General features: G+C 41.3%; 1 protein-coding gene across 1 annotated transcript; it reads right to left on the bottom strand.

Annotated features, from left to right (window-relative positions):
• Positions 1-912: 912 nt before the first annotated feature.
• LOC119726682 (dnaJ homolog subfamily C member 2-like) lies at positions 913-18,789 on the bottom strand. Its single transcript, XM_038198470.1, has 16 exons — positions 18,608-18,789; positions 17,693-17,886; positions 16,302-16,377; positions 14,429-14,536; positions 13,229-13,373; positions 11,439-11,519; positions 10,203-10,360; positions 8,744-8,934; positions 7,572-7,652; positions 7,038-7,126; positions 6,117-6,186; positions 5,027-5,208; positions 3,637-3,737; positions 3,272-3,382; positions 2,952-3,136; positions 913-1,095 (listed from the first exon to the last, which is right to left on the bottom strand). The coding sequence occupies exons 1-16, from the start codon at positions 18,678-18,680 to the stop codon at positions 1,036-1,038; spliced, it is 1,905 nt and encodes a 634-aa protein (XP_038054398.1). The 5' UTR covers positions 18,681-18,789; the 3' UTR covers positions 913-1,035.
• Positions 18,790-18,824: the final 35 nt, after the last annotated feature.

Below are 18,824 nucleotides of genomic sequence, written 5' to 3'. Positions count from 1 at the left end.
AAATGAGAAAATGAAAAAACAAAAAACCAAAAACAAAACCCCAAAACGACATCATTTTTCCTCTGAAGAACATTTTGTTATGACCGCAATGTCAGGCTGCCTTAAAAAAAAAAACCAGTTCCTCAAAATATCTACATTAAGGAGCATCTCAAAAGTCGGAACGTGCTTACAGTGTAAGCACAGAATTTCAAATTGAGACCAGCAGCAGGGGCCACATTTTACGGATCTGCTGGGAGCTGATATCAGCTAAGCAAAGAAAATATCTGCTAAGCGAAAACAGGTTACCGGACAAAAAGCCATTAAATGGTTATTAATAGACCTGTTGCACTGTGTCCCTCCATGGGGGACAGTTTTTGTTATTTGTAGGTAATATACAACATTCGCTTTTGCTGTAATTTTCAGAAATGGATGGATTTAGGGGTTATTCTTTTATAAAATATATTGTTACAATGACCTGATTAAAGTTTTGTGTTCACAGATGCTGGAAACGCCAAGAAAAAAAAATATTGTTCTTGTAGTGTGGTTCCCTGACCCTACTTCAGACGAAACAGAGCAATTTATAGACGTCGGGGAATTGTCAGATCGGGGAACCAGACTAGCTGGCTTGCACTCGTTCACAGATGTGTAACTGATTGCAAACAAAATGTGGACTAACTAAATTAGGTAAATTGGGGGCAGTATTTGAAGAAAAAAAAGTCATTTTTTTTCCAATGATGGTCGGCTGACCACCGTTGGAAATTGATAGAAAATTCCACTTTTATTGAAAATGACAGCACACCAGTTGCCATGATTTCACAGGATGCTTGAGACTATTATTCACTTACAGTCAAGTAAGGTATTTCATAATCATTTGGTAGTTTTGGTTTTTGATGTTTGCAAATGTTATATATTACCTTTAAATTCAGTGATATTAAAAGAACAGTGTCTACTCATGGGCTTCAAAAGAAAAACAAAGCCTTGGTTTCAGATGTGACATCAGATGCAAGGAGTCTAAGATCAGACCTGTCTTCATGAAAGCCTTCTTCAGGCGATTTCTTATTTCTTCCCCACTGCGGCCTGCGCTGCCTTCTTAGCTTTGACCATCTCTACCAGCTCCTGAAGGGTGGAAAAGAAAGAAATCCACACTGATAAATGACAATGAACGACCCAACCCTTAAAAAATCCAACTGCATGTTTTGTTGGAATCTGTTGGAGTGAGTACTGCACTAGTACACTGATTATGCTTGACATGGGGTCAGGCACACCACCAATAATCAGAGTCCAACAAGTTTGGCTGTTGAGTTTACCATAATGGTGTTGGAATTTGCAAGAGTGAGGAAGGTTCATGGTAAATCACTCCAGGGGATTAGGGTTAAGGTTAAATTGGAAAAACGTATTTCAAACTTTACTTTTGATGCACCGAACTTCTCGAGGGGAAAAAAGAAGAAAAAAAACCAGTAGTGTTGGCATTAAGTACCCACCAATCCAACAGCCACATTTTAAGCTCATGATTTGTACCATAAGACGTAAGCCTGAGAACGTGATAACATTGTTTTGGAGTGCACGGGCCTTAGATTATGGAGAAGAATCTGAGTATCTGGACAAATGTACACAGAAAATGCAAAAGAGGTCAAGTCCAAGTCTGAGTGCTAATGTAGTAATGCAAAATGTGTACATTTCTGGCACACCTATGGCAAGCTGTTAGCCCAACAGCAACATTGATCACAGACCACTGGTCGCCTGCGCACTAAAGACAATGTGTGACCATCTCTAGTTAACCGAGGGTCAAAATGGCCTCATGAAACATCTTGGTCCTGGCTCCCTGCTGTGCATTATGATGCAATGAGGTATTGTAACCAGTGATGCAACAAACCTTAAAAGGTAGGGTAAATCATTTGTGCATTTTCTTGTTTTGTTTGAAGCGACCAAAGTGCTCAAAATCTGAAGACGGGCGCTTAACAACTTACCTGATGAAATTTTAGCTCTGTGTATACCGTATATTCCAGGAAAAAATACTCTAGGATCTTAACAAAGTTGCCAAGTCATGTTTTCAATTGCGCCCGAAATCAGCGTCCGGGACACGTTTTCATTCAGCCGATTGCAGCTACGCGATGTCACGCACTGAACTGACGATCAATAGCAACTGCGCACACCTGTGTGTCGTGTCAACGCCTGTGCGCACCCATTAACGGATTCGCTGAATGACAAACCAACTACTTACGGAAATTTCCAAAAATGCATCTTTGGAAAGTGCCTCTTTGGAAATGTCCTTCTTAAATTGTTTTCTTCAAAATGACAGCATGCCAGGGGGACTAATTTCACAGGCAGTTAAGTCTTTAAACCAAGTAAGCTTTTCAACAATAATTTTGTCAGTTACTTGTTGCATAGCTGCAAATGATCTACTCTACCTTTAAGGCTGGTTTCAAATAGCAAACTAGACTTGTCAAAGCGTTGTTGCCTGACAAGCGTTTGATCAGAGTTGGTCGACCTATGGTTATCTACAGTTCTTGATCAAACTTGCTCCAAAATTATCAAAGTGCTACTTGTGGGGAGTGTGGCCTCGTGGTTGGGGTTCGTGACTCATGATAAGAGGGTCAGGGGTTAGAATCCAGCCGTTGGCAATATGTTGTGTCCTTGGGCAAGCCACTTCACCCCCACTTGCCTCTCTCCACCCAGGAGTATAAATGGGTACCAGCATTGGCTGGGGAGTAACCTGCGATGGACTGGCATCCCACCCAGGAGGAATAGAATTATTCTCAGTTGTTTTATGCCACCAAAACCAGAGATAAACGCCGACCTGACGGGCCATATTGGCTCGTGACAGACTTGCTGTTAAGGATGTATTCCTACTCTACCAACTTTTATTTCAGTAAACTCGAGGATATCAGAGTAGGACTCCATTACAGCACTGTTGAGTACACATGGTTAATTGTAAAAGACGGTGTTTGGATTCTAAGTTTCCTGAGGAGTACCTTGTATCTGAGCATGCATTCCTTCTTGCTTCGTCCCGGCACCGTCTCAGCGATGCGATCCCATCTATCCTTGGTGCTGGCTGGGTACGTCTTCAGCGCTTGCTCCAGTCGTTTCTGCTCATCGGTGCTCCACGGCTTGGGTCCTTCCACGGTCTCTGCCGCTTTCTTTTGTTCGGCCGTGTCAGCTGAGGGGACAAAGGACACTAATTTATTGCGGGATTTGAACCTGGGACCTTCAGTTTGTAGTGTCAATGCTTTATCTAAATGTATTTGCCAGCTGTAACAAAGTAAACTGACAAAAAAGCAATCGAATCCCTTACCGACATCGAGTCGTTCTGACGGTGCCATCACATCGTGTTTCTTGGCTTTGCCCTTGGTCTGCTCAAACTTGTCGAAAGCTCTCTTGTTGACCTCCTCCTTCTGTGCACTGTCTGTCAAGACCAAAATAATCAAAATAATTTCTTGAAAGACTCATTACATTTTTTTGCTAACGTCACTAAACAAATGCAATGCGTTTTGAACAAAAAAAATGGAGGATTTTTAGTATTTAAACACCCAGCGTTACGTTTGAGATGCCAATGAGTGACGATAATAATAGGACAAAACTTAAAAATGACACAGACAATGTCATGAGCAGTCACAAAACACTGTCCACTGATCAGGCAACTGATCTGTGGCAACTTACCAAGCTTTTGCAGATTTTTGGTTTTGTTGATGACATCTTTTGCTGTCTTGCTGTTGCCTGACGGGGAATGTTGGTTGATAAAGTTGGCAATCACTTCGTACCTGAAACCGAGACAAATGACGCCAAGTCTTGACAATGGGAAGCACCACTAGTAAACTTTAGTTAAACTGATCGAGTCACACTTAATACATTTTGGTTCTGTGCGTCCCCGAAACTCAAGTCTGAAATAGTGGGGTGTGGTCGGGACCGTTACACGTCCATCACCTTGTCACAAGTCTAGTCACCAACAGACTACAGGCGATGAACAACAACAACAACAAAGGAAAAATTTTTGTCGCATTTTAACTTGAAAAAGCTTGTGACTTGACTTGAAAATGGAGGAACGATGATGGACTCGTGAGGACTTTGTGCTGATGAGTACCACAACGGCAGTCTTCAACTCATGTGCGCCGGTTATTTGACCACAGTGCGGGGGATAACCATCTCTAACCTTGAGATAGACTGGTTCCCAGCCCCTCAGTCATCGATTCTGACTTTGAATGTAGGGACCGGTGCTGCCTGGGAGGAATTCCTACCAGTGTATGATAACTAGTGATTAGCAAATTGTTATAAGATGGAATTTTGCGTTGGGGTGATATAAATCAAATTAGGTTTTGCCCTTCACCGACGTTTAAACACTGTATACTCAGTGTGTTACCCCCCGAGTGAAAGTTGGAAAAAAATCACTCGGGTGGGACTCGAACCCATATAATTCCATCTTATAATAGTTTATGCAGTACCCGCTGCTATGAACATCAGATTCGAACCAGCCAACCGATCCCGTTAGCTCGTTGGTCGAGTGGTAAGACATCTGCACTAGAAAGCAGGAGGTCGTGGGTTCGAGTCCCACCCGAGTGATTTTTTCCAACTTTCACTCGGGAGGTAACACACTGAGTATACAGTGTTTAAACGTTGGTGAAGGGCAAAACCTAATTTGATAGCATATTGTTATTCCCACTACGCAATGTGCCTCAGGTCCTCTTTCGATCTCTTGCGTTCGGGACGCGGTAGAAACCATTGGATCATTACTAACTCTTAGATTGCTGTATTTTTTTGAGAGATTTTAATGTCTTGGGTGAATGCCGAGGGAATCGTGCACATTGTTTACATTTTATAGCAGGCACATGAAGCTTGTAATTCCTAGCTTGCGCTCACAATTAATTGGTCAATTGTAAAAGACTCTTATAAATCATGTGATCATCTGGCATTTATTTATGCAAGAGAACGTACACATCATCTCTAAAAAAAAAGAAATTCTTTTCTGTCACGCGCAAATGTTGTCCAATCAAAAGTTTTACATGCGAGATAGCAACCAGTCCCCATATTATATGGGAGCTGGAACCAGTCTAACCTTGAGACTGTTCCAGCTGGGAACATCTTGACGGCCTTGACCAGCAACTGGACCTCCTCGTTACTCCAGTTCTTCCCTCCCCCGCTGGATGCCCCGCCCCCTCCTTTACTGGACTGCGCCTCTTGGAGTTTCCTCAGGTCCTCCTGCCTCTCTTTCTCCATCTCAGCGTGCATGCCCGACACCTTAGGGAAGAAAATGATATGCGGTTGCGAAATTAAAGAGTGATCTAAAATCTAATTTCAACTGTGAATTTACATCACACAGACGCAAATTCCATCTTATAAATAGTTTGGTTACAGTACCTGCTGCTACATATCAGATTTGAACCAGCCAGCCAAATCCGGCAAGCTCAGTAGTCATGTGGTAAGACAACTGCGCTAGTAAGCAGGAGGTCGTGGGTTCAAGTCCCACTCACTCAGCTTGTGAATGTTTTCTCACAAGCTCTTGGACAACACTGAGTATACAGTCTTTATGAATAACATTGGTGTAATTTTGAAGAGAGTAAACTGCAAGCCTTGGAATTGCTGAAATGGCAAGACCAATCATGGATTTGCATTTTCATTTTGGTTTTAGAAGACTGACTAACTCATGGAAAGAGAGACTAGTAGACTTCTCAATTATCACTATAACCCTAACCTTCCCAAATCCTCCAAAATCCTCTTTGCAAAATGGGGGATTTTGCAGGATTGATGCTATATGGCAAAAATGTGTGGTTGATTTTGGAGGATGCACTGTGTTATTGGTCTTGGGCTGGAGCTTGTGTTGTTTATGCTCAGCTGTGCATAAAAAAACCTCCGCACTGCTCCAGGATGTGACTGGCTATGCCTCAACATACTGACAGTGATTGCTGGAGGATTTTGCAGGATTCAGGCAGTGGTCACCCCTCCAAGGACCACATTGAAGAAATAACAGAGCATTTTGGAGGATTGAGCCTGTATGCAATTTTTACATGGAGGGAGTTGGAGGATTTTGCAGGATTGAGGTTGCATCCTAGCAAAAATGCCTAGGGAGTTAAGGTTAATCAAATTTAATACCAGACTTGTCTAAGGGTACTATGTGTTTCTTTACACAGATTGACTTTTTTTTTTACCTGTTTAGAGAAGATTTCCGCAGCGGCTGATTGGTCTGCTTTGGACAAGGATTCATTGAGTGACTGCAAGCTGATAAAAAACAACAAGGAACAGTTAATACCAAAGATGAAGTAACAGTCGTTTACAAATTAAGGTTTTGTGGTCACATGATGAAACAGTAAACTGCACAATTCACTTAGTAAGACAGTTGATAAAAGTTTGACGTTAAAGGAAACCCTGAAAAAAAATGAAACATTTAAAAGTCACTCACTTTTGAATCAGATGATGAACAAAAACATTCGGCCCACATTTTATTTGTTTATGGAATAATTCCAAATTTTGAATTATTTGTGGTCCAATAATTAAGTTCTCACAGGTTCGACTGGTGCCTGCCCTCTACCAGAATTGATTATGCAGGGATCAGGGACCAGGCTACTCGCAGGGCGGAGGTTTGTGTGTAAAAGCAAACCAAAATAAAAGGTTTCTTAAGAGAGTTGCAGAAGTCAACAATAAAATTTTCTTTTAAATTGATACATACAAATTGAAAAGTCATCTGGAGGAAAAGATAGAAATTGTAGAAGAGTATGGACAGTACTTCTTTAACCAGTTTGCGGGATTGTTTTTCACGAACCTCGATGCCAGACGGGTTCAGGCCGCCATCTGCAGGTAGCACACCCTGATATTTGCGAGCGGGTCGCTGACAGATATTTCCGGCCTCGCTCTTGCGTGTTTATCCGTCATCCGTTCCGCATACCGCGAAACATTTGCATGTATACACGTCATCATCCATCTAGATGATGACATGGCAGACTGGCTTTCTGCCAGTTTGCCCCTTTAAAGCACCAATCTTGAACAAGTCAGCGACCACACGCACGAAGGAACTTCATCCGATGTGAATTGGTTAAACTCTGTATATTCAGGCTTTTACTGAAGTTACTTACTTGACTGCTGATAATCTATCACAAAGCGTCTCCACGTCTGCCATGTGTGTCACTCTGTCTGCATCTGATTCTGCATAGTACTCATTTTTCTGACCAAAAAAACCAAACAAAAATGATGAGGGTAATTACAATAAGGATGTGGCTAAATATAGCAACAGACACATCAACACAAAAGTCTTTCCCAAAAAAATATAACTGAAACACCTGAATTTTGAAAAAAATCTGAACAAAACAAAAAAAGCATGGTAAGACGTAAAGCCAGAGGTCATGGGTTCGAGTCAAGCTAGTCAAACCCTGGAAGACTGAATTTTTTGCTTGCAGGCTCTCAGATGGCACTAAATATACAATAAATATAGCAATCACGTCAGTGAAGGGCAAAAACATATACCGGCAAACAAAAAAACCTGAAAATTAAAAAAAAAAATTGGATAAACCTCTCTATGTGTCATTCAAAATTTGTGATTAAAAAAAAAGTAAAAAAATTGTATTCCTTACTAAAGCATGGAGTTTATTTCCAGTAACATCTCGTCTTACCTTGCATATATCCCGGAGCATTTTGCGCTCTTTCTTCAGGATTTTCTTGGCCGCTTCTCTTTCCTTCTTAGCTGCCTGAGCCTAAATTTGCAAAGACAAATCCGCTGATGTTATTGCTAAAAAAAATTACGTGGCAAATTTATGTGGCTTCATGATGCCATACATGAAGATGGGTAATTCTGCATATTATGTGATGCGATCAAGCTACATGAGTCGTTTGTGGGGAATTTCCATTTGGAGATACAGGCCAAAATAGGGCCACTTCATCACATCTCTTGGTGTTCCGACTTCCATAATTCTTTAACTAAAGGTGGTATCAGCAAACAGTTTTCACAGCAGTAATGCTGAGATTGTGCTCTTTTCAAATCTGTAATAAAATTTTTTTTGACCGGGGTCGACAAATGACTCATTTAGCTTGATCGCATCACATATGGGTGAATTCTGTTGGTTATTCTGCAGATTTTGAGTTTGATGTCCTCTCCGTGGGGTTGCTGTGCATGTGACCATGGGCAAGATGTTCGTCTCTAATTGTCACTTACTGACAATCCTGTACTGTCCGTGCCATATTCACATTTCACCCTGAAAAAAATGTCAATTGCTACTTTTTCAGCAATACAAAAGGGCAGTTCCACAGTGTATGACGTACATTTCACACAATTCAACTGTGTGCATTATTCATCTAATGTGATTGCTGTATCTTTTGAACAAAAAATCCTAATGAAACCAACTAAAAAGTATTTGGAAGACCACTTATTCTACTCAGCAACACACTAGACACGATTTTGAACAGTACCCCCACTTTTCTGAAAACATGCCTGATTCGAATGTTAGGTTTTTTGTGGGACAACCTGTACAAGTCATGTATGTTAAATCACGAACAGGTGCTTCAGACAACGTTATTCCAAAACGGTTTGTATGTATTTAATACTTTCCTCATTTGGGAAAAATTAACATGCGTCCAATATTGATATTTTAAGATACACAAATAAACGACTAACAAATCAGGCGAACAAGGATTTTTTTGAAGCTTTCAATGAGGCTTATATAACTTCGTGGGATTGCCCAAAAGTAATTCACTTTGGATGAGACATGGAATGGAAAAACTGGCCAAGATTTAGATATGGAACAAATACTTTACAAATTTCGAATTATTTAAGATGAAGATTCTCAACCTTTGCTTTGGCTTCCTCCTCCTCCTTTTCCTTGGCCAATCGCTCTGCCTCCATGGCCTCTCGTTTCTCTCTCTCCTTCTCCATCTGCATGGCTCTGACTGCCTCTTGCTTGGCTTTCTTCTCCGCTGCTTTCTTCTCTTTCTCCTCCTCCTTGAACCGCTTGATTCTCGGGTCGCAGGCGTAGGCGTTATCTGTCGGAGACACAAGGGACCACAATTGAATAATAATAATATTATAATAATAATAATTTGGGTGGCTAATCATCCTTACTCGCAGCTGGTATGCTGAATTGCGAAGGACGCGGCTACGATACACCTGTGTAATATGGACTATCCCAGATGAATCCTTTTTTTAATTTGCTACCCTTGTATTGTAGAGGACTAACAGCCAAGCGAATAGAGCGTGGGTCTACGGAGTGGAAGGTTGGCAGTTCAAATGTCATAGGGACCAAAAACTGGAAAACTCTCTTTGACGAACCCACAGTGAAAACAGTGAAAACAAGTCAGGTGTGTTTACAAACACAAATGCCCCGCAACCGTGACTGTTCCCATGACATAACACCACTCTTTTAACATCAACTTACATGTACCTTGGTCACATGGAACATTCATTGACAGCATTAGTGTCTTCTGTAGGTTTTATATGAATTAATCCCTAATCCCTATAATCTCAGAATAAATACATGATTTCTATTGTTTTAGCCACTGTGAACTTGACCCTTGACCTTTTGGCCCCAAATTCAATAGGCTTCTTAGGATTACCAAGAACAATCCACAAACCAAATTTGAAGTTCATATGTTAAGTATTTCTCAAGTTATCGCGCTGACAAGATTTCTATTGTTTTAGCCACTGTGAACTTGACCCTTGACCTTTTGGCCTCAAATGCAATAGGCTTCTTAGGATTGCCAAGAACAATCCACAAACCAAATTTGAAGTTCACATGTACAGTATTTCTCAAGTTATCGCGCTGACAAGATTTCTATTGTTTTAGCCACTGTGAACTTGACCTTTGGCCTTTTGGCCCCAAATGCAAAAGGCTTCTTAGGATTGCCAAAAACAATCCACAAACCAAATTTGAAGTTCACATGTACAGTATTTCTCAAGTTATCGCGCTGACAAGATTTCTATCGTTTTAGCCACTGTGAACTTGACCTTTGGCCTTTTGGCCCCAAATGCAAAAGGCTTCTTAGGATTACCAAGAACAATCCACAAACCAAATTTGAAGTTCATATGTTAAGTATTTCTCAAGTTATCGCGCTGACAAGATTTGTCCGGACACACACACCCACCCACCCACCAGACACTATTTCTTTACTAGGAGCTAGATGCCCCTTGGACGTTTAAAGATGTCCCTAATGTGTCCGATGTTGGTAATCATGTGCGGTTGGTTCCTCCAAATTACCCCCACCCCCAACTGGAAACCCCACTCACGAATGATACAATGAACGTCTCCACCCACCAACAAGCTGTCTTATTCTAGCCGTTTCCTCCTTCTTTCTACTCTGTCTTGCCGTCTTGTTCTGCCTCTCGATCCAACGTCTCTCCTCCCTGTTTTCTCCTTTCTCTTTCTCCTCCTCATCCAAGTAGGAGAACTCCCTCCAGGAGTCAAAGTCATACCTGTCGATACCAAAACAAAGGTACACAAACTTATTAACTTATCAGTGATGTAATAAACCCATTAACACCTGAATTACATTGTAATAATAATAAAAATGAGAATAATAAACACTAAGGCGCATTTTATCTACGAGACATTCAAAGGTGTCGGTCTAGGTGGAGAAGAGAAAATTAAATGTTTTGTTTGGGATGAAGCGGCCAGTGAGAAAGTGTTTGTTTTGAGCTGCCGTTGAATATGTGTGATGTCATGTTCTTGTCTGAAATAATCCGGAAGTGAGTTCCATAGGCGAGGAGCAATGCTAGACAAAGCTCCATCTCCGTAACTGGCCAGTCGCGGCCGGGGAACAACAAGACTATTCCTGGTTGACCTCAGATCCAACCTGACAGAGCAGGATTGCACTGTGTTTACTCCCTGAAGAGTCCATAACACCATACAGAGCTAGGGTGGTTTGGGGCGCTACAGAGAAGATTTGAAGGTTTTCACAGTGAAGAGAGCAATAAGAGCTAAAAATCCCTTTTGTGAATTGTGAGGTTTACTAATAATTTGGGAGGCTAATCATCCTTACTCGCAGCTGGGATGCTGAATTGCGAAGGACGCAGCTACAACGTGGTCGGGACGCTGGCACGTAAAGGCGCCTATGGCTGCTGGCCACATCGACCCATATATGACCACAGAGCATAGCCTGAGATCGAAAGTGTTTGATTTTTCCGGAGGGAGGAAAACTGGATGGCCTCGTGGCACAGGAGAGAACCAACGTGCAACTCTACTCACATGTGATCCGCGGCCAGGATTCGAACCGTGGTCACCTTGGTGAGAGGCGAGCTCTTTACGCACAAGCCACCCATGCCACCCAAAGGTTTTTAGAGAACTGGGGGGAACTCAATATTTCAAACAGAATGCTGTGTAAGTCACCAAAAATTGTAGAATTTTTCGGAAGGGGTGAGGGGGTATGCAATTAGAAAAGAACTATTTTTTTTTAGGGGAAGGGGAGAACATCTGTTGTGGTTAACATTTAACTTTGTTGAATAATGAGCCATTGTGTCACCTTCTTTTGCAAAGTCTTTTGGCCACACTCACCAAGAATTGTAGAATTTGTTGACCTCTTCAAGTGTTGCCTTTTCATCCCCAAGAAGTGGCACTCTCTTCTTTTTGGACCATCTGCAAAATAAAAAAAACACAATTTTTTGACTCGTCCAAACTGAGATATGTAAATCTCTCGATGGGAGTTTTGTCAATTTTCTTTAAAGCCAGAGTCCATCATTTGCAGCTATCCAAAAAGTGACTGGTGTAATCATTGTTGAAAAACATACTTGGCTGAAAGATAGTAAGGGGACTATGCTCCCTGTGAAATTATTCTTTCTGGCAAGCTGTCATTTTGAAGAAATCAACAAAAGAAGGCCTTTCCGACGGTGCTTCTTAAGAAGCATCCTAGGAAATTCAAATTAGTAGTTCGTTTTGTTATTCGGCGAAGCACGCGCAAGCATTGGCACGACGCACACGCGGTTGCCATAATTCGCCGGATCAGTGCGCGACATCGTGTAGCTGCAATCGGCTCAGTGAGAACGTGTCTCGGACGCTGAATTCAGGCCCAATTCAAAACACGATTCAGCAACTTTCGATTTGAAATCGAGATCCTAGAATGCTGTTTTTTTCTCGGAATATACAGCTGAAGCTGAATTGAAACTTCATCAGGTTAGTTGTTCAGCACCCTTCTTTAAATTTTGAGCACTTTTGTTGCTTCAAACGAACAACATGCAAAAATTACAAATTATGGACTATACCTTTAAACTTGGTACAATCGCGGAATGGGTGCTCATTCTATATTGACATGTGGCAAGGTTTCTAGCTAGAGTGGCCTGGGCCGTGTTTGCATATGAAACAAGATCAGGACAATGATGTCACTTAATGCAAACATGAACATTTCCACGGTTTGAGATTTTCTCCTCCTTAGCCTTAGAGATTCTTGAATCAGCTGTGAGATCTAGTGTCAAGAATCACAGGCAGGCCTGCATGAACCCTTGAACTAAGCATTTCCAGAAGGAACAAACAAAAAAAATCAGAAGGAAAAAGGCCTAATTTACCCCTTCAAAAATGAAATAATAAAAATAATAATAATAATCAGCATTTAAGAACGCTCTTATTAGTAAACTAAATCACAGCGCTTACAGTATTATTCTTACCCCTGATCATTGGGCCAATTAAACATTCCAAATACCATCTCAGATCCCTGGGGTGTATACAGCTCGATGCTGCCTGTTAGGCGCAAGGAAGCTAATTCAATCACAATAACCATCTCTGCTCTCACAGGTACCCATTTACTCCTGGGTGGAAAGAAGCAATGAGTGACAAAGTGCCTTGCCCAAGGGCACATGCACCATAACCCCGGGCTGGACTCGAACCCACAACCCGCAGCTTTACCCACAGACCACGAATTCAATGCCGTTAACCACGAGGCCACGGTACTCCATGGCACTCCACAAATCCCAGTTCTTCATTTGTAATTTTTATTCTTTTATTGTTAGTGTTTGAGAAACCAGGCCTATATTGCAGGGCCACAGGGTGCCAACTTGCCTCTTGCACACTGGTATACGTACATTGCAACAACAATGAACAGAGCATGTGGACCAGCTATTCCTTCACACCCTTCTTTGTTTGATTACAAAGCCCCTCTTGTGTGCTTGTCCATAACACATAAATTCATATATTTTTATCTATTTATTTGTTTGAATTATTTATGCCATGGTTGTGGAAAAGGTCACAAAAACCCACATTAAAATCCACTTCCTAGTACATAATTAAACAGTAAAACTAAAAAAGGAAACCAAAATTTACATAAATAATGCATGTCGTCAAGGATTATCGTTTACCTTGCGTTCCTTTTAAAGACCTTGGTGAATTCCTTGAAGAAGTTCTCTTTGGAGTTGTTGTTGACTGACGGGATGCTGTCGTCAAAGCTCGGATCCACGCTGTCGTACGACCTCCTCTTGGTCCTGTTGCCGAGGGTTTCCCATGCTGACAATCAAACAAATAAATCAAATAAAAACGTGTTTTTAATTACCGTCCGAGCGGGTGAAACAATTTTCTACAAAACTTCTGTCCGAGCTTACTACAGACATCAAAATATTTGGAAAGATTGTGAATTTGATTGAAACTATTCAATTCTATCAAAACATTTGCGATTCTGAGGTATAATGAACGTACTACCCAAAAAGCTTGTTTCGGATAAAGGATTTCCCAGAACAGGTTTAACAAATGTGTGAATTATTAATAATTTTCAAGATATGGAATGAATTTCAGGAATGAAAGTGCCATGGGTTCTTATTAACCCTAACTCCCTAGCATGATTTACTAGGAACCATACCCATCCTGGCAAATTCCAACACCATATAGGAAACTGCACACACATATTTCTGACTTAGTTTCTGGAGATGTGCCAACCCAATGCAAAAGACTGTCAGTTTAGGGGTACTGTACCCATCCTGACAGATTCCAACAAAACATGCCGTTGGGGTTTGATGGGTTGAGTTCTGTTACGGTTAAGGTTTGGGATCAGTTAGCTATTCGCTATGTCCTAAATAGGCTAGCAACACATTCTTTACTGTTGCCGTATGGTTTCATTGTAGGGGATGGGGCTAGAAATGGGAAACTTGAAAAGAGGGTGAAGTTTGTACGAAGGATACAGGGAAATATTGCATAAGGAGCTGACAAGAAACGGAGTGGAGATAAGGAAAGAGTCACGGGAAGACATGAGCAAGAAATACACAGGAAGGGAGTACGGGTCGGGTGGGCGTAGAGGGTGGGGGTGGGGGCGAGGGTGAGGGTGGGTGTGAGGGTGGGGTTGGGGGCAGGGAGTGGGGGTGGGGGTAGGGGATAGGGAGTTGGGGTAGGGGGTAGGGAGTAGGAGTGGGGGTGGTGGTAGGGAGTGGTGTGATAAGAGTTTGGGGTGGGGGTGAAGGTGGGGGTGGAGAGAAGGTTTGGGTTGGGTAGGGTGGAGGGAATAGAGGTTTAAATGAAGGCTACGTACGAGGGGAAAGTGGCCGCACAACAACAAATGTTGTTTCTCTTACCTCTGGTGATGCAAGTGAAGTAGTCATCATCTCCGCTTTGTCTTGGCTTGGACACTCCATCTTTGGGCTTTCTCTTATCCGGATGATGCTTCAGGACCATTCGTTTGTCTATTGTTGCAAGAACAGGAGAGACATTTTTAGATGCCGCCAATTTTTTTCTACATCACCAACCATCACAGCTCTCAGTATTAAAGTATGGCTATGTCCGAATTTCTTGACTATGGCTGCCAATAACATATGTGCCAATGGAAGAGGCTGAGTCTACTGCTGGCCATAGCCATAGCCTAGTAAGGCCGAAAAAAAAAAAATTCTGCTTCCGATTAAATGCCTTTCAAAAATAGGGTCGGTCGGTCGGATATATTTTTTTTTGGTCCAATTTTTTTTATGCAGATTGAATGGGGTATTCAATTATATGCGAAGTTTCAGCCTGAACTATTTCCATTGCACTACGAAAGCTATACACAAAATGGCCACAAAAAGTGAATAAAACCTACCTTAATTATTGTCCATATGTTTACGTTCAATAATTCTTAAAAAATAATGGAAAATTCAGGCCGTTTGCATCATATGCACAACGCTAGTCAAGACGGGAAGCTGGCCAAAACTCTGAAGTGTGTGATGCACTGTGCATGTGTGGCCCGCGGCCAACAGACCTCGTTTTTACAGTCGAACATTAGTGCGATCTAAAAATGAACTCTTGAACACGGAAAATTCATACACAGACAAGCTATATCAATTCTGTGAATTAACTTGCAAAAATATTCTTTCTCCATCGGTGTTTTCTTGGCATTTTTACGATGTCGAATCCGACCAGTTGACAGTGCACGTGCCTTTCAATGCATAGCCATGCTAGCACTATCGACTGCATAGCCATGACAGACTGGTTACCGCATTTTCATCGTGTCTTCTAAATTGGCCCCTGCGCGGCGCGGCGGGAACCAGTCGTCGCTGCATTGAGCTAGGTTTACGCACGTGATTAAAGTCACCGTGACATCGAATTGCGAAGTAGTTTTATCGCGAAGCAAATTTGTAAAAATAACGGAGGTTTCTTTTGAAAAAATAGCGAATGTAAGTAAGAAAACAAATAAATACAAGCATTTTTTTTTTACGCAAAACGGTTGTTGAGAGGTATTTTGTGAAGACAGGAAAGACAACAGGTTTTTATTTTTATTTATTCAATCATTATTTTTTTTTTTTTTTTGAATTGCCGATAAATTTTTTTAGGGTCGCAGCCTAAAAATAGGGTCAGTCGGGTAACCGGAAGCAGAAGTATATTTATTTTGGCCTAATTCAGATGTAGCCTATGCTTGAACTAATTGAAAATGCCCTAAACTGTAAAATGTTGACAATGACAGTCACTCATAAGACCAATAGCACTCCTTGCTGAGCACACTAAACAGGGCCCAATTTGGAACCAGCTTTTGAATATGTTTAAATATGCTAATCACCATCTTCTTTCTTACGTGGCCTATAAAATGGTTTGCATTAATTTGCTATAACAGATTCTAAGTAGCAGGTGACTCTTTTTTCTCAAGGTAACAGTAACTTCAGCATTCCTCTGTTTATGAAAACAGATGAGCGATTCAAGTAAAATAACCTGCTCAAGGACACAATCATCGTTCCCTGACTGACTTTGAATTTGAACCCCTATTTCTACCAGTTCTGTTACCAAAAGGAAAACGTGATCTCCGAGTCAACCACAACTGAACTATCCTTCTTTGTACATAAATGTCATAAACAAGTTTGCACAATATTTTACGGCAGATTTTACTGATAGGATCATTGTGAAGTAACCAACGCTGAGCTGTGTATTCCACAATCTTGCAAAAAAGAACGATTTGGGAGTGTTGGGGGTGTCAATGAAACAACTTACAGGCTCGTTTAATGTCATCAGCTGTGGCCTCCGTTCTGACTTTGGACAGTCCCAGGACTGCATAGTGGTCCTGATTCTGTGGATCAAAAAAATAAGCAAAATTATCCATACAATTGTTCACAAATAAAGACATAGGCCTAAACTCTGACAGTTTCATACATCATACCTGGATAGATTTTCTTCTTAAGTCTGAAGCTATAAGCATTGAATTCTGCTCTGGTTGTAATACAGAATTTGGCACCCACTGACACCCTGATTAAAGAAAAAGACATATTTCCTTGGTATTTCACCAGCCAAGATTGGAGTTGAAGAATTTTTTACTTCAGCATTTTGCACAACAGATTGATGCCAAGGTTTTTAAGAGATGGTGCATTTTAATAACTGTCTGGGAGCATTGCTATAAAGAATGCACGGAAATAGGGACTAGGTAAAAGGTTCTTTAAACATACTCTTGTCACGCAGTACTACATCAGTGTTAAAGTGATTAATTTACAAGCCACTCATTTTTTGGGAGCCATGTTTCCACTAGTTATAGTTTCTGATTAAAGGGAATATACATCATCTGCTTTTGCTGTAATTTTCAGAAATGGATGGAATTGGGGGGTTGGAAATATATAGCAAATATAGATACACTGACTTTTTTGAGGTTTTGGGTTCGAAAATGCTATAAAAACCAAGAAAAACGATCATTTTCCTGTAGTCTGGTTCCCTGACTCCATATAAGAAGAAACAGAGCAGTTTACATACATTGGGGAATTGTAAGGTCAGGGAACCAGTCTAGCTGGCTCGTACCTGTTCATAGGTTTGTAATGGATTGCAAACAAGTGCGATGGTCAATTGGGGCCAGTATTTGAAAAAAAGCCAGTTGTTTCCAACGCTGATCGGCCGATCAGCGTTGGAAATTGATACAAAAATACCACTTTTCTTGAAAATGACTGTATACCAGATGCCATGATTTTACAGGATGCTTTACACTGTCATTCACTAACAGTCCAGCTAGGTATTTCAAAATGATTTGGTAGTTTTATTTTTTGATGTTTGCAAATGTTGTATTTTCCCTTTAACAAATACACAATACTGAGTGTCTTAATTTTAGGAATACAGGCTGTTTGGTTGGAGGGGGAGGTAAAAGGGGACGTGGGAAGGGGATGAAGGGGGGGGGGGGGGAAGGGGGTCCCTTACCTTACCTTCATCCCAGCTTGGACATCATCTCTGGCTCCAAAACAATTATAAAGTCTTTTAATGTCAAAACCAAATGAAACCTCGGATTTACTCTAACTTTGGTTACATATCCTTATAATGTGATCAAGGCACAAACTATAGCCTGTGAAACTATAGCCAGACGAACCCGAAGCTGGTGACAAAAACCGATGCTTCACAAACACCCGTACCTTCCATTCCTTTGGGTCAAGGGTCAGCAGCATGGAGTCATCCTCATCATACTCCAGGTCATCATCCGAGCTGTCCGAGGAGGAATCGGACCCCAGCGAGCCGGAGGTGTGGGACAGATTGTGGTGGTGGTGACGTCTGTGTAGATGGGCCTCGAACCAACGTCCAACTGGCTCGACTCTGACAGTAACAGCGGCTGCATGGGGTGAAACAAGACAAACTTGAACGAAAACATTCAAAATGCAGCATGCACTGTTTAGGGCTTTGCCGAATATACCAAATATTCCGATCATCTACCAAATATCCGAATTGCAATTTTTTTTTCAATCCAGTATTTGAAAAATGTGAATGGTCTCAAGGAGATGCTGAAAAACGTCCAAAACATTATTTTAATCGTATACGTTGCGTGGCTTTATTCTTTGTCAAAGACCTCCTTTTTGGAAAGAAAGTAGGGGCTTATTTATAATAGCATGGAGCTATAAAAAGTATCCAGACGCCACTTTTTGGTTGTGTACAACTACAATGTGTATGGAGAGTCGAGTACATTTTCAAAGTATTTTCTAACAAAACTGGGAAATATATCTCAGTCCCAGATTCATGTCTTTTCAACATGTCATAGGCCTATTTGCAATGACTGACCTCCAAAAAGAGTCCAATGACTGAGATAATATTGGTCAGTCATTCAACACTCTTTCAAGCGATTTTACTTATATTGAAATACAATACAATAAATACAGGGAAAGGTTTCTGTCAGCTTACTGAAATCAAATTTGGACAAAGCTCGAGTCCTGCCCCCCCCCCCCCCCCCAGCCCACACCCCCACCCCATTGACTGTGTCATTATCAATTGTCTCATCATGCTCATTGAATTTGTGGCTGGGTGGCATAAACACTAATCTAAACAGTATATTCACCTACCTGACAAAGAGCCGAAAACCTTTGTTTTAAGACCATCAGGAGAACAAGGGGGTAATGAAGTTACACCTGTCATTTTTTACGTTTAGCTTGATTTGTATACCCGAACTATGAACTACAAAGTTTATTGCAAAGTGGCACATTTGCGGACGGCGCACCGCATGTGCTGTATAGCGCCCTCTGTTTAAATCTTTTCCATTTCATGTACAGTCAGGTTCCC

This window comes from Patiria miniata, unplaced genomic scaffold, assembly GCF_015706575.1.
Source record: "Patiria miniata isolate m_02_andy unplaced genomic scaffold, ASM1570657v1 HiC_scaffold_2, whole genome shotgun sequence".
In the NCBI taxonomy this organism is placed as follows: domain Eukaryota; kingdom Metazoa; phylum Echinodermata; class Asteroidea; order Valvatida; family Asterinidae; genus Patiria; species Patiria miniata.
The sequence above is the reverse complement of the archived record's forward strand: the minus strand, read 5'-3'. Positions and strand labels throughout refer to the sequence as shown.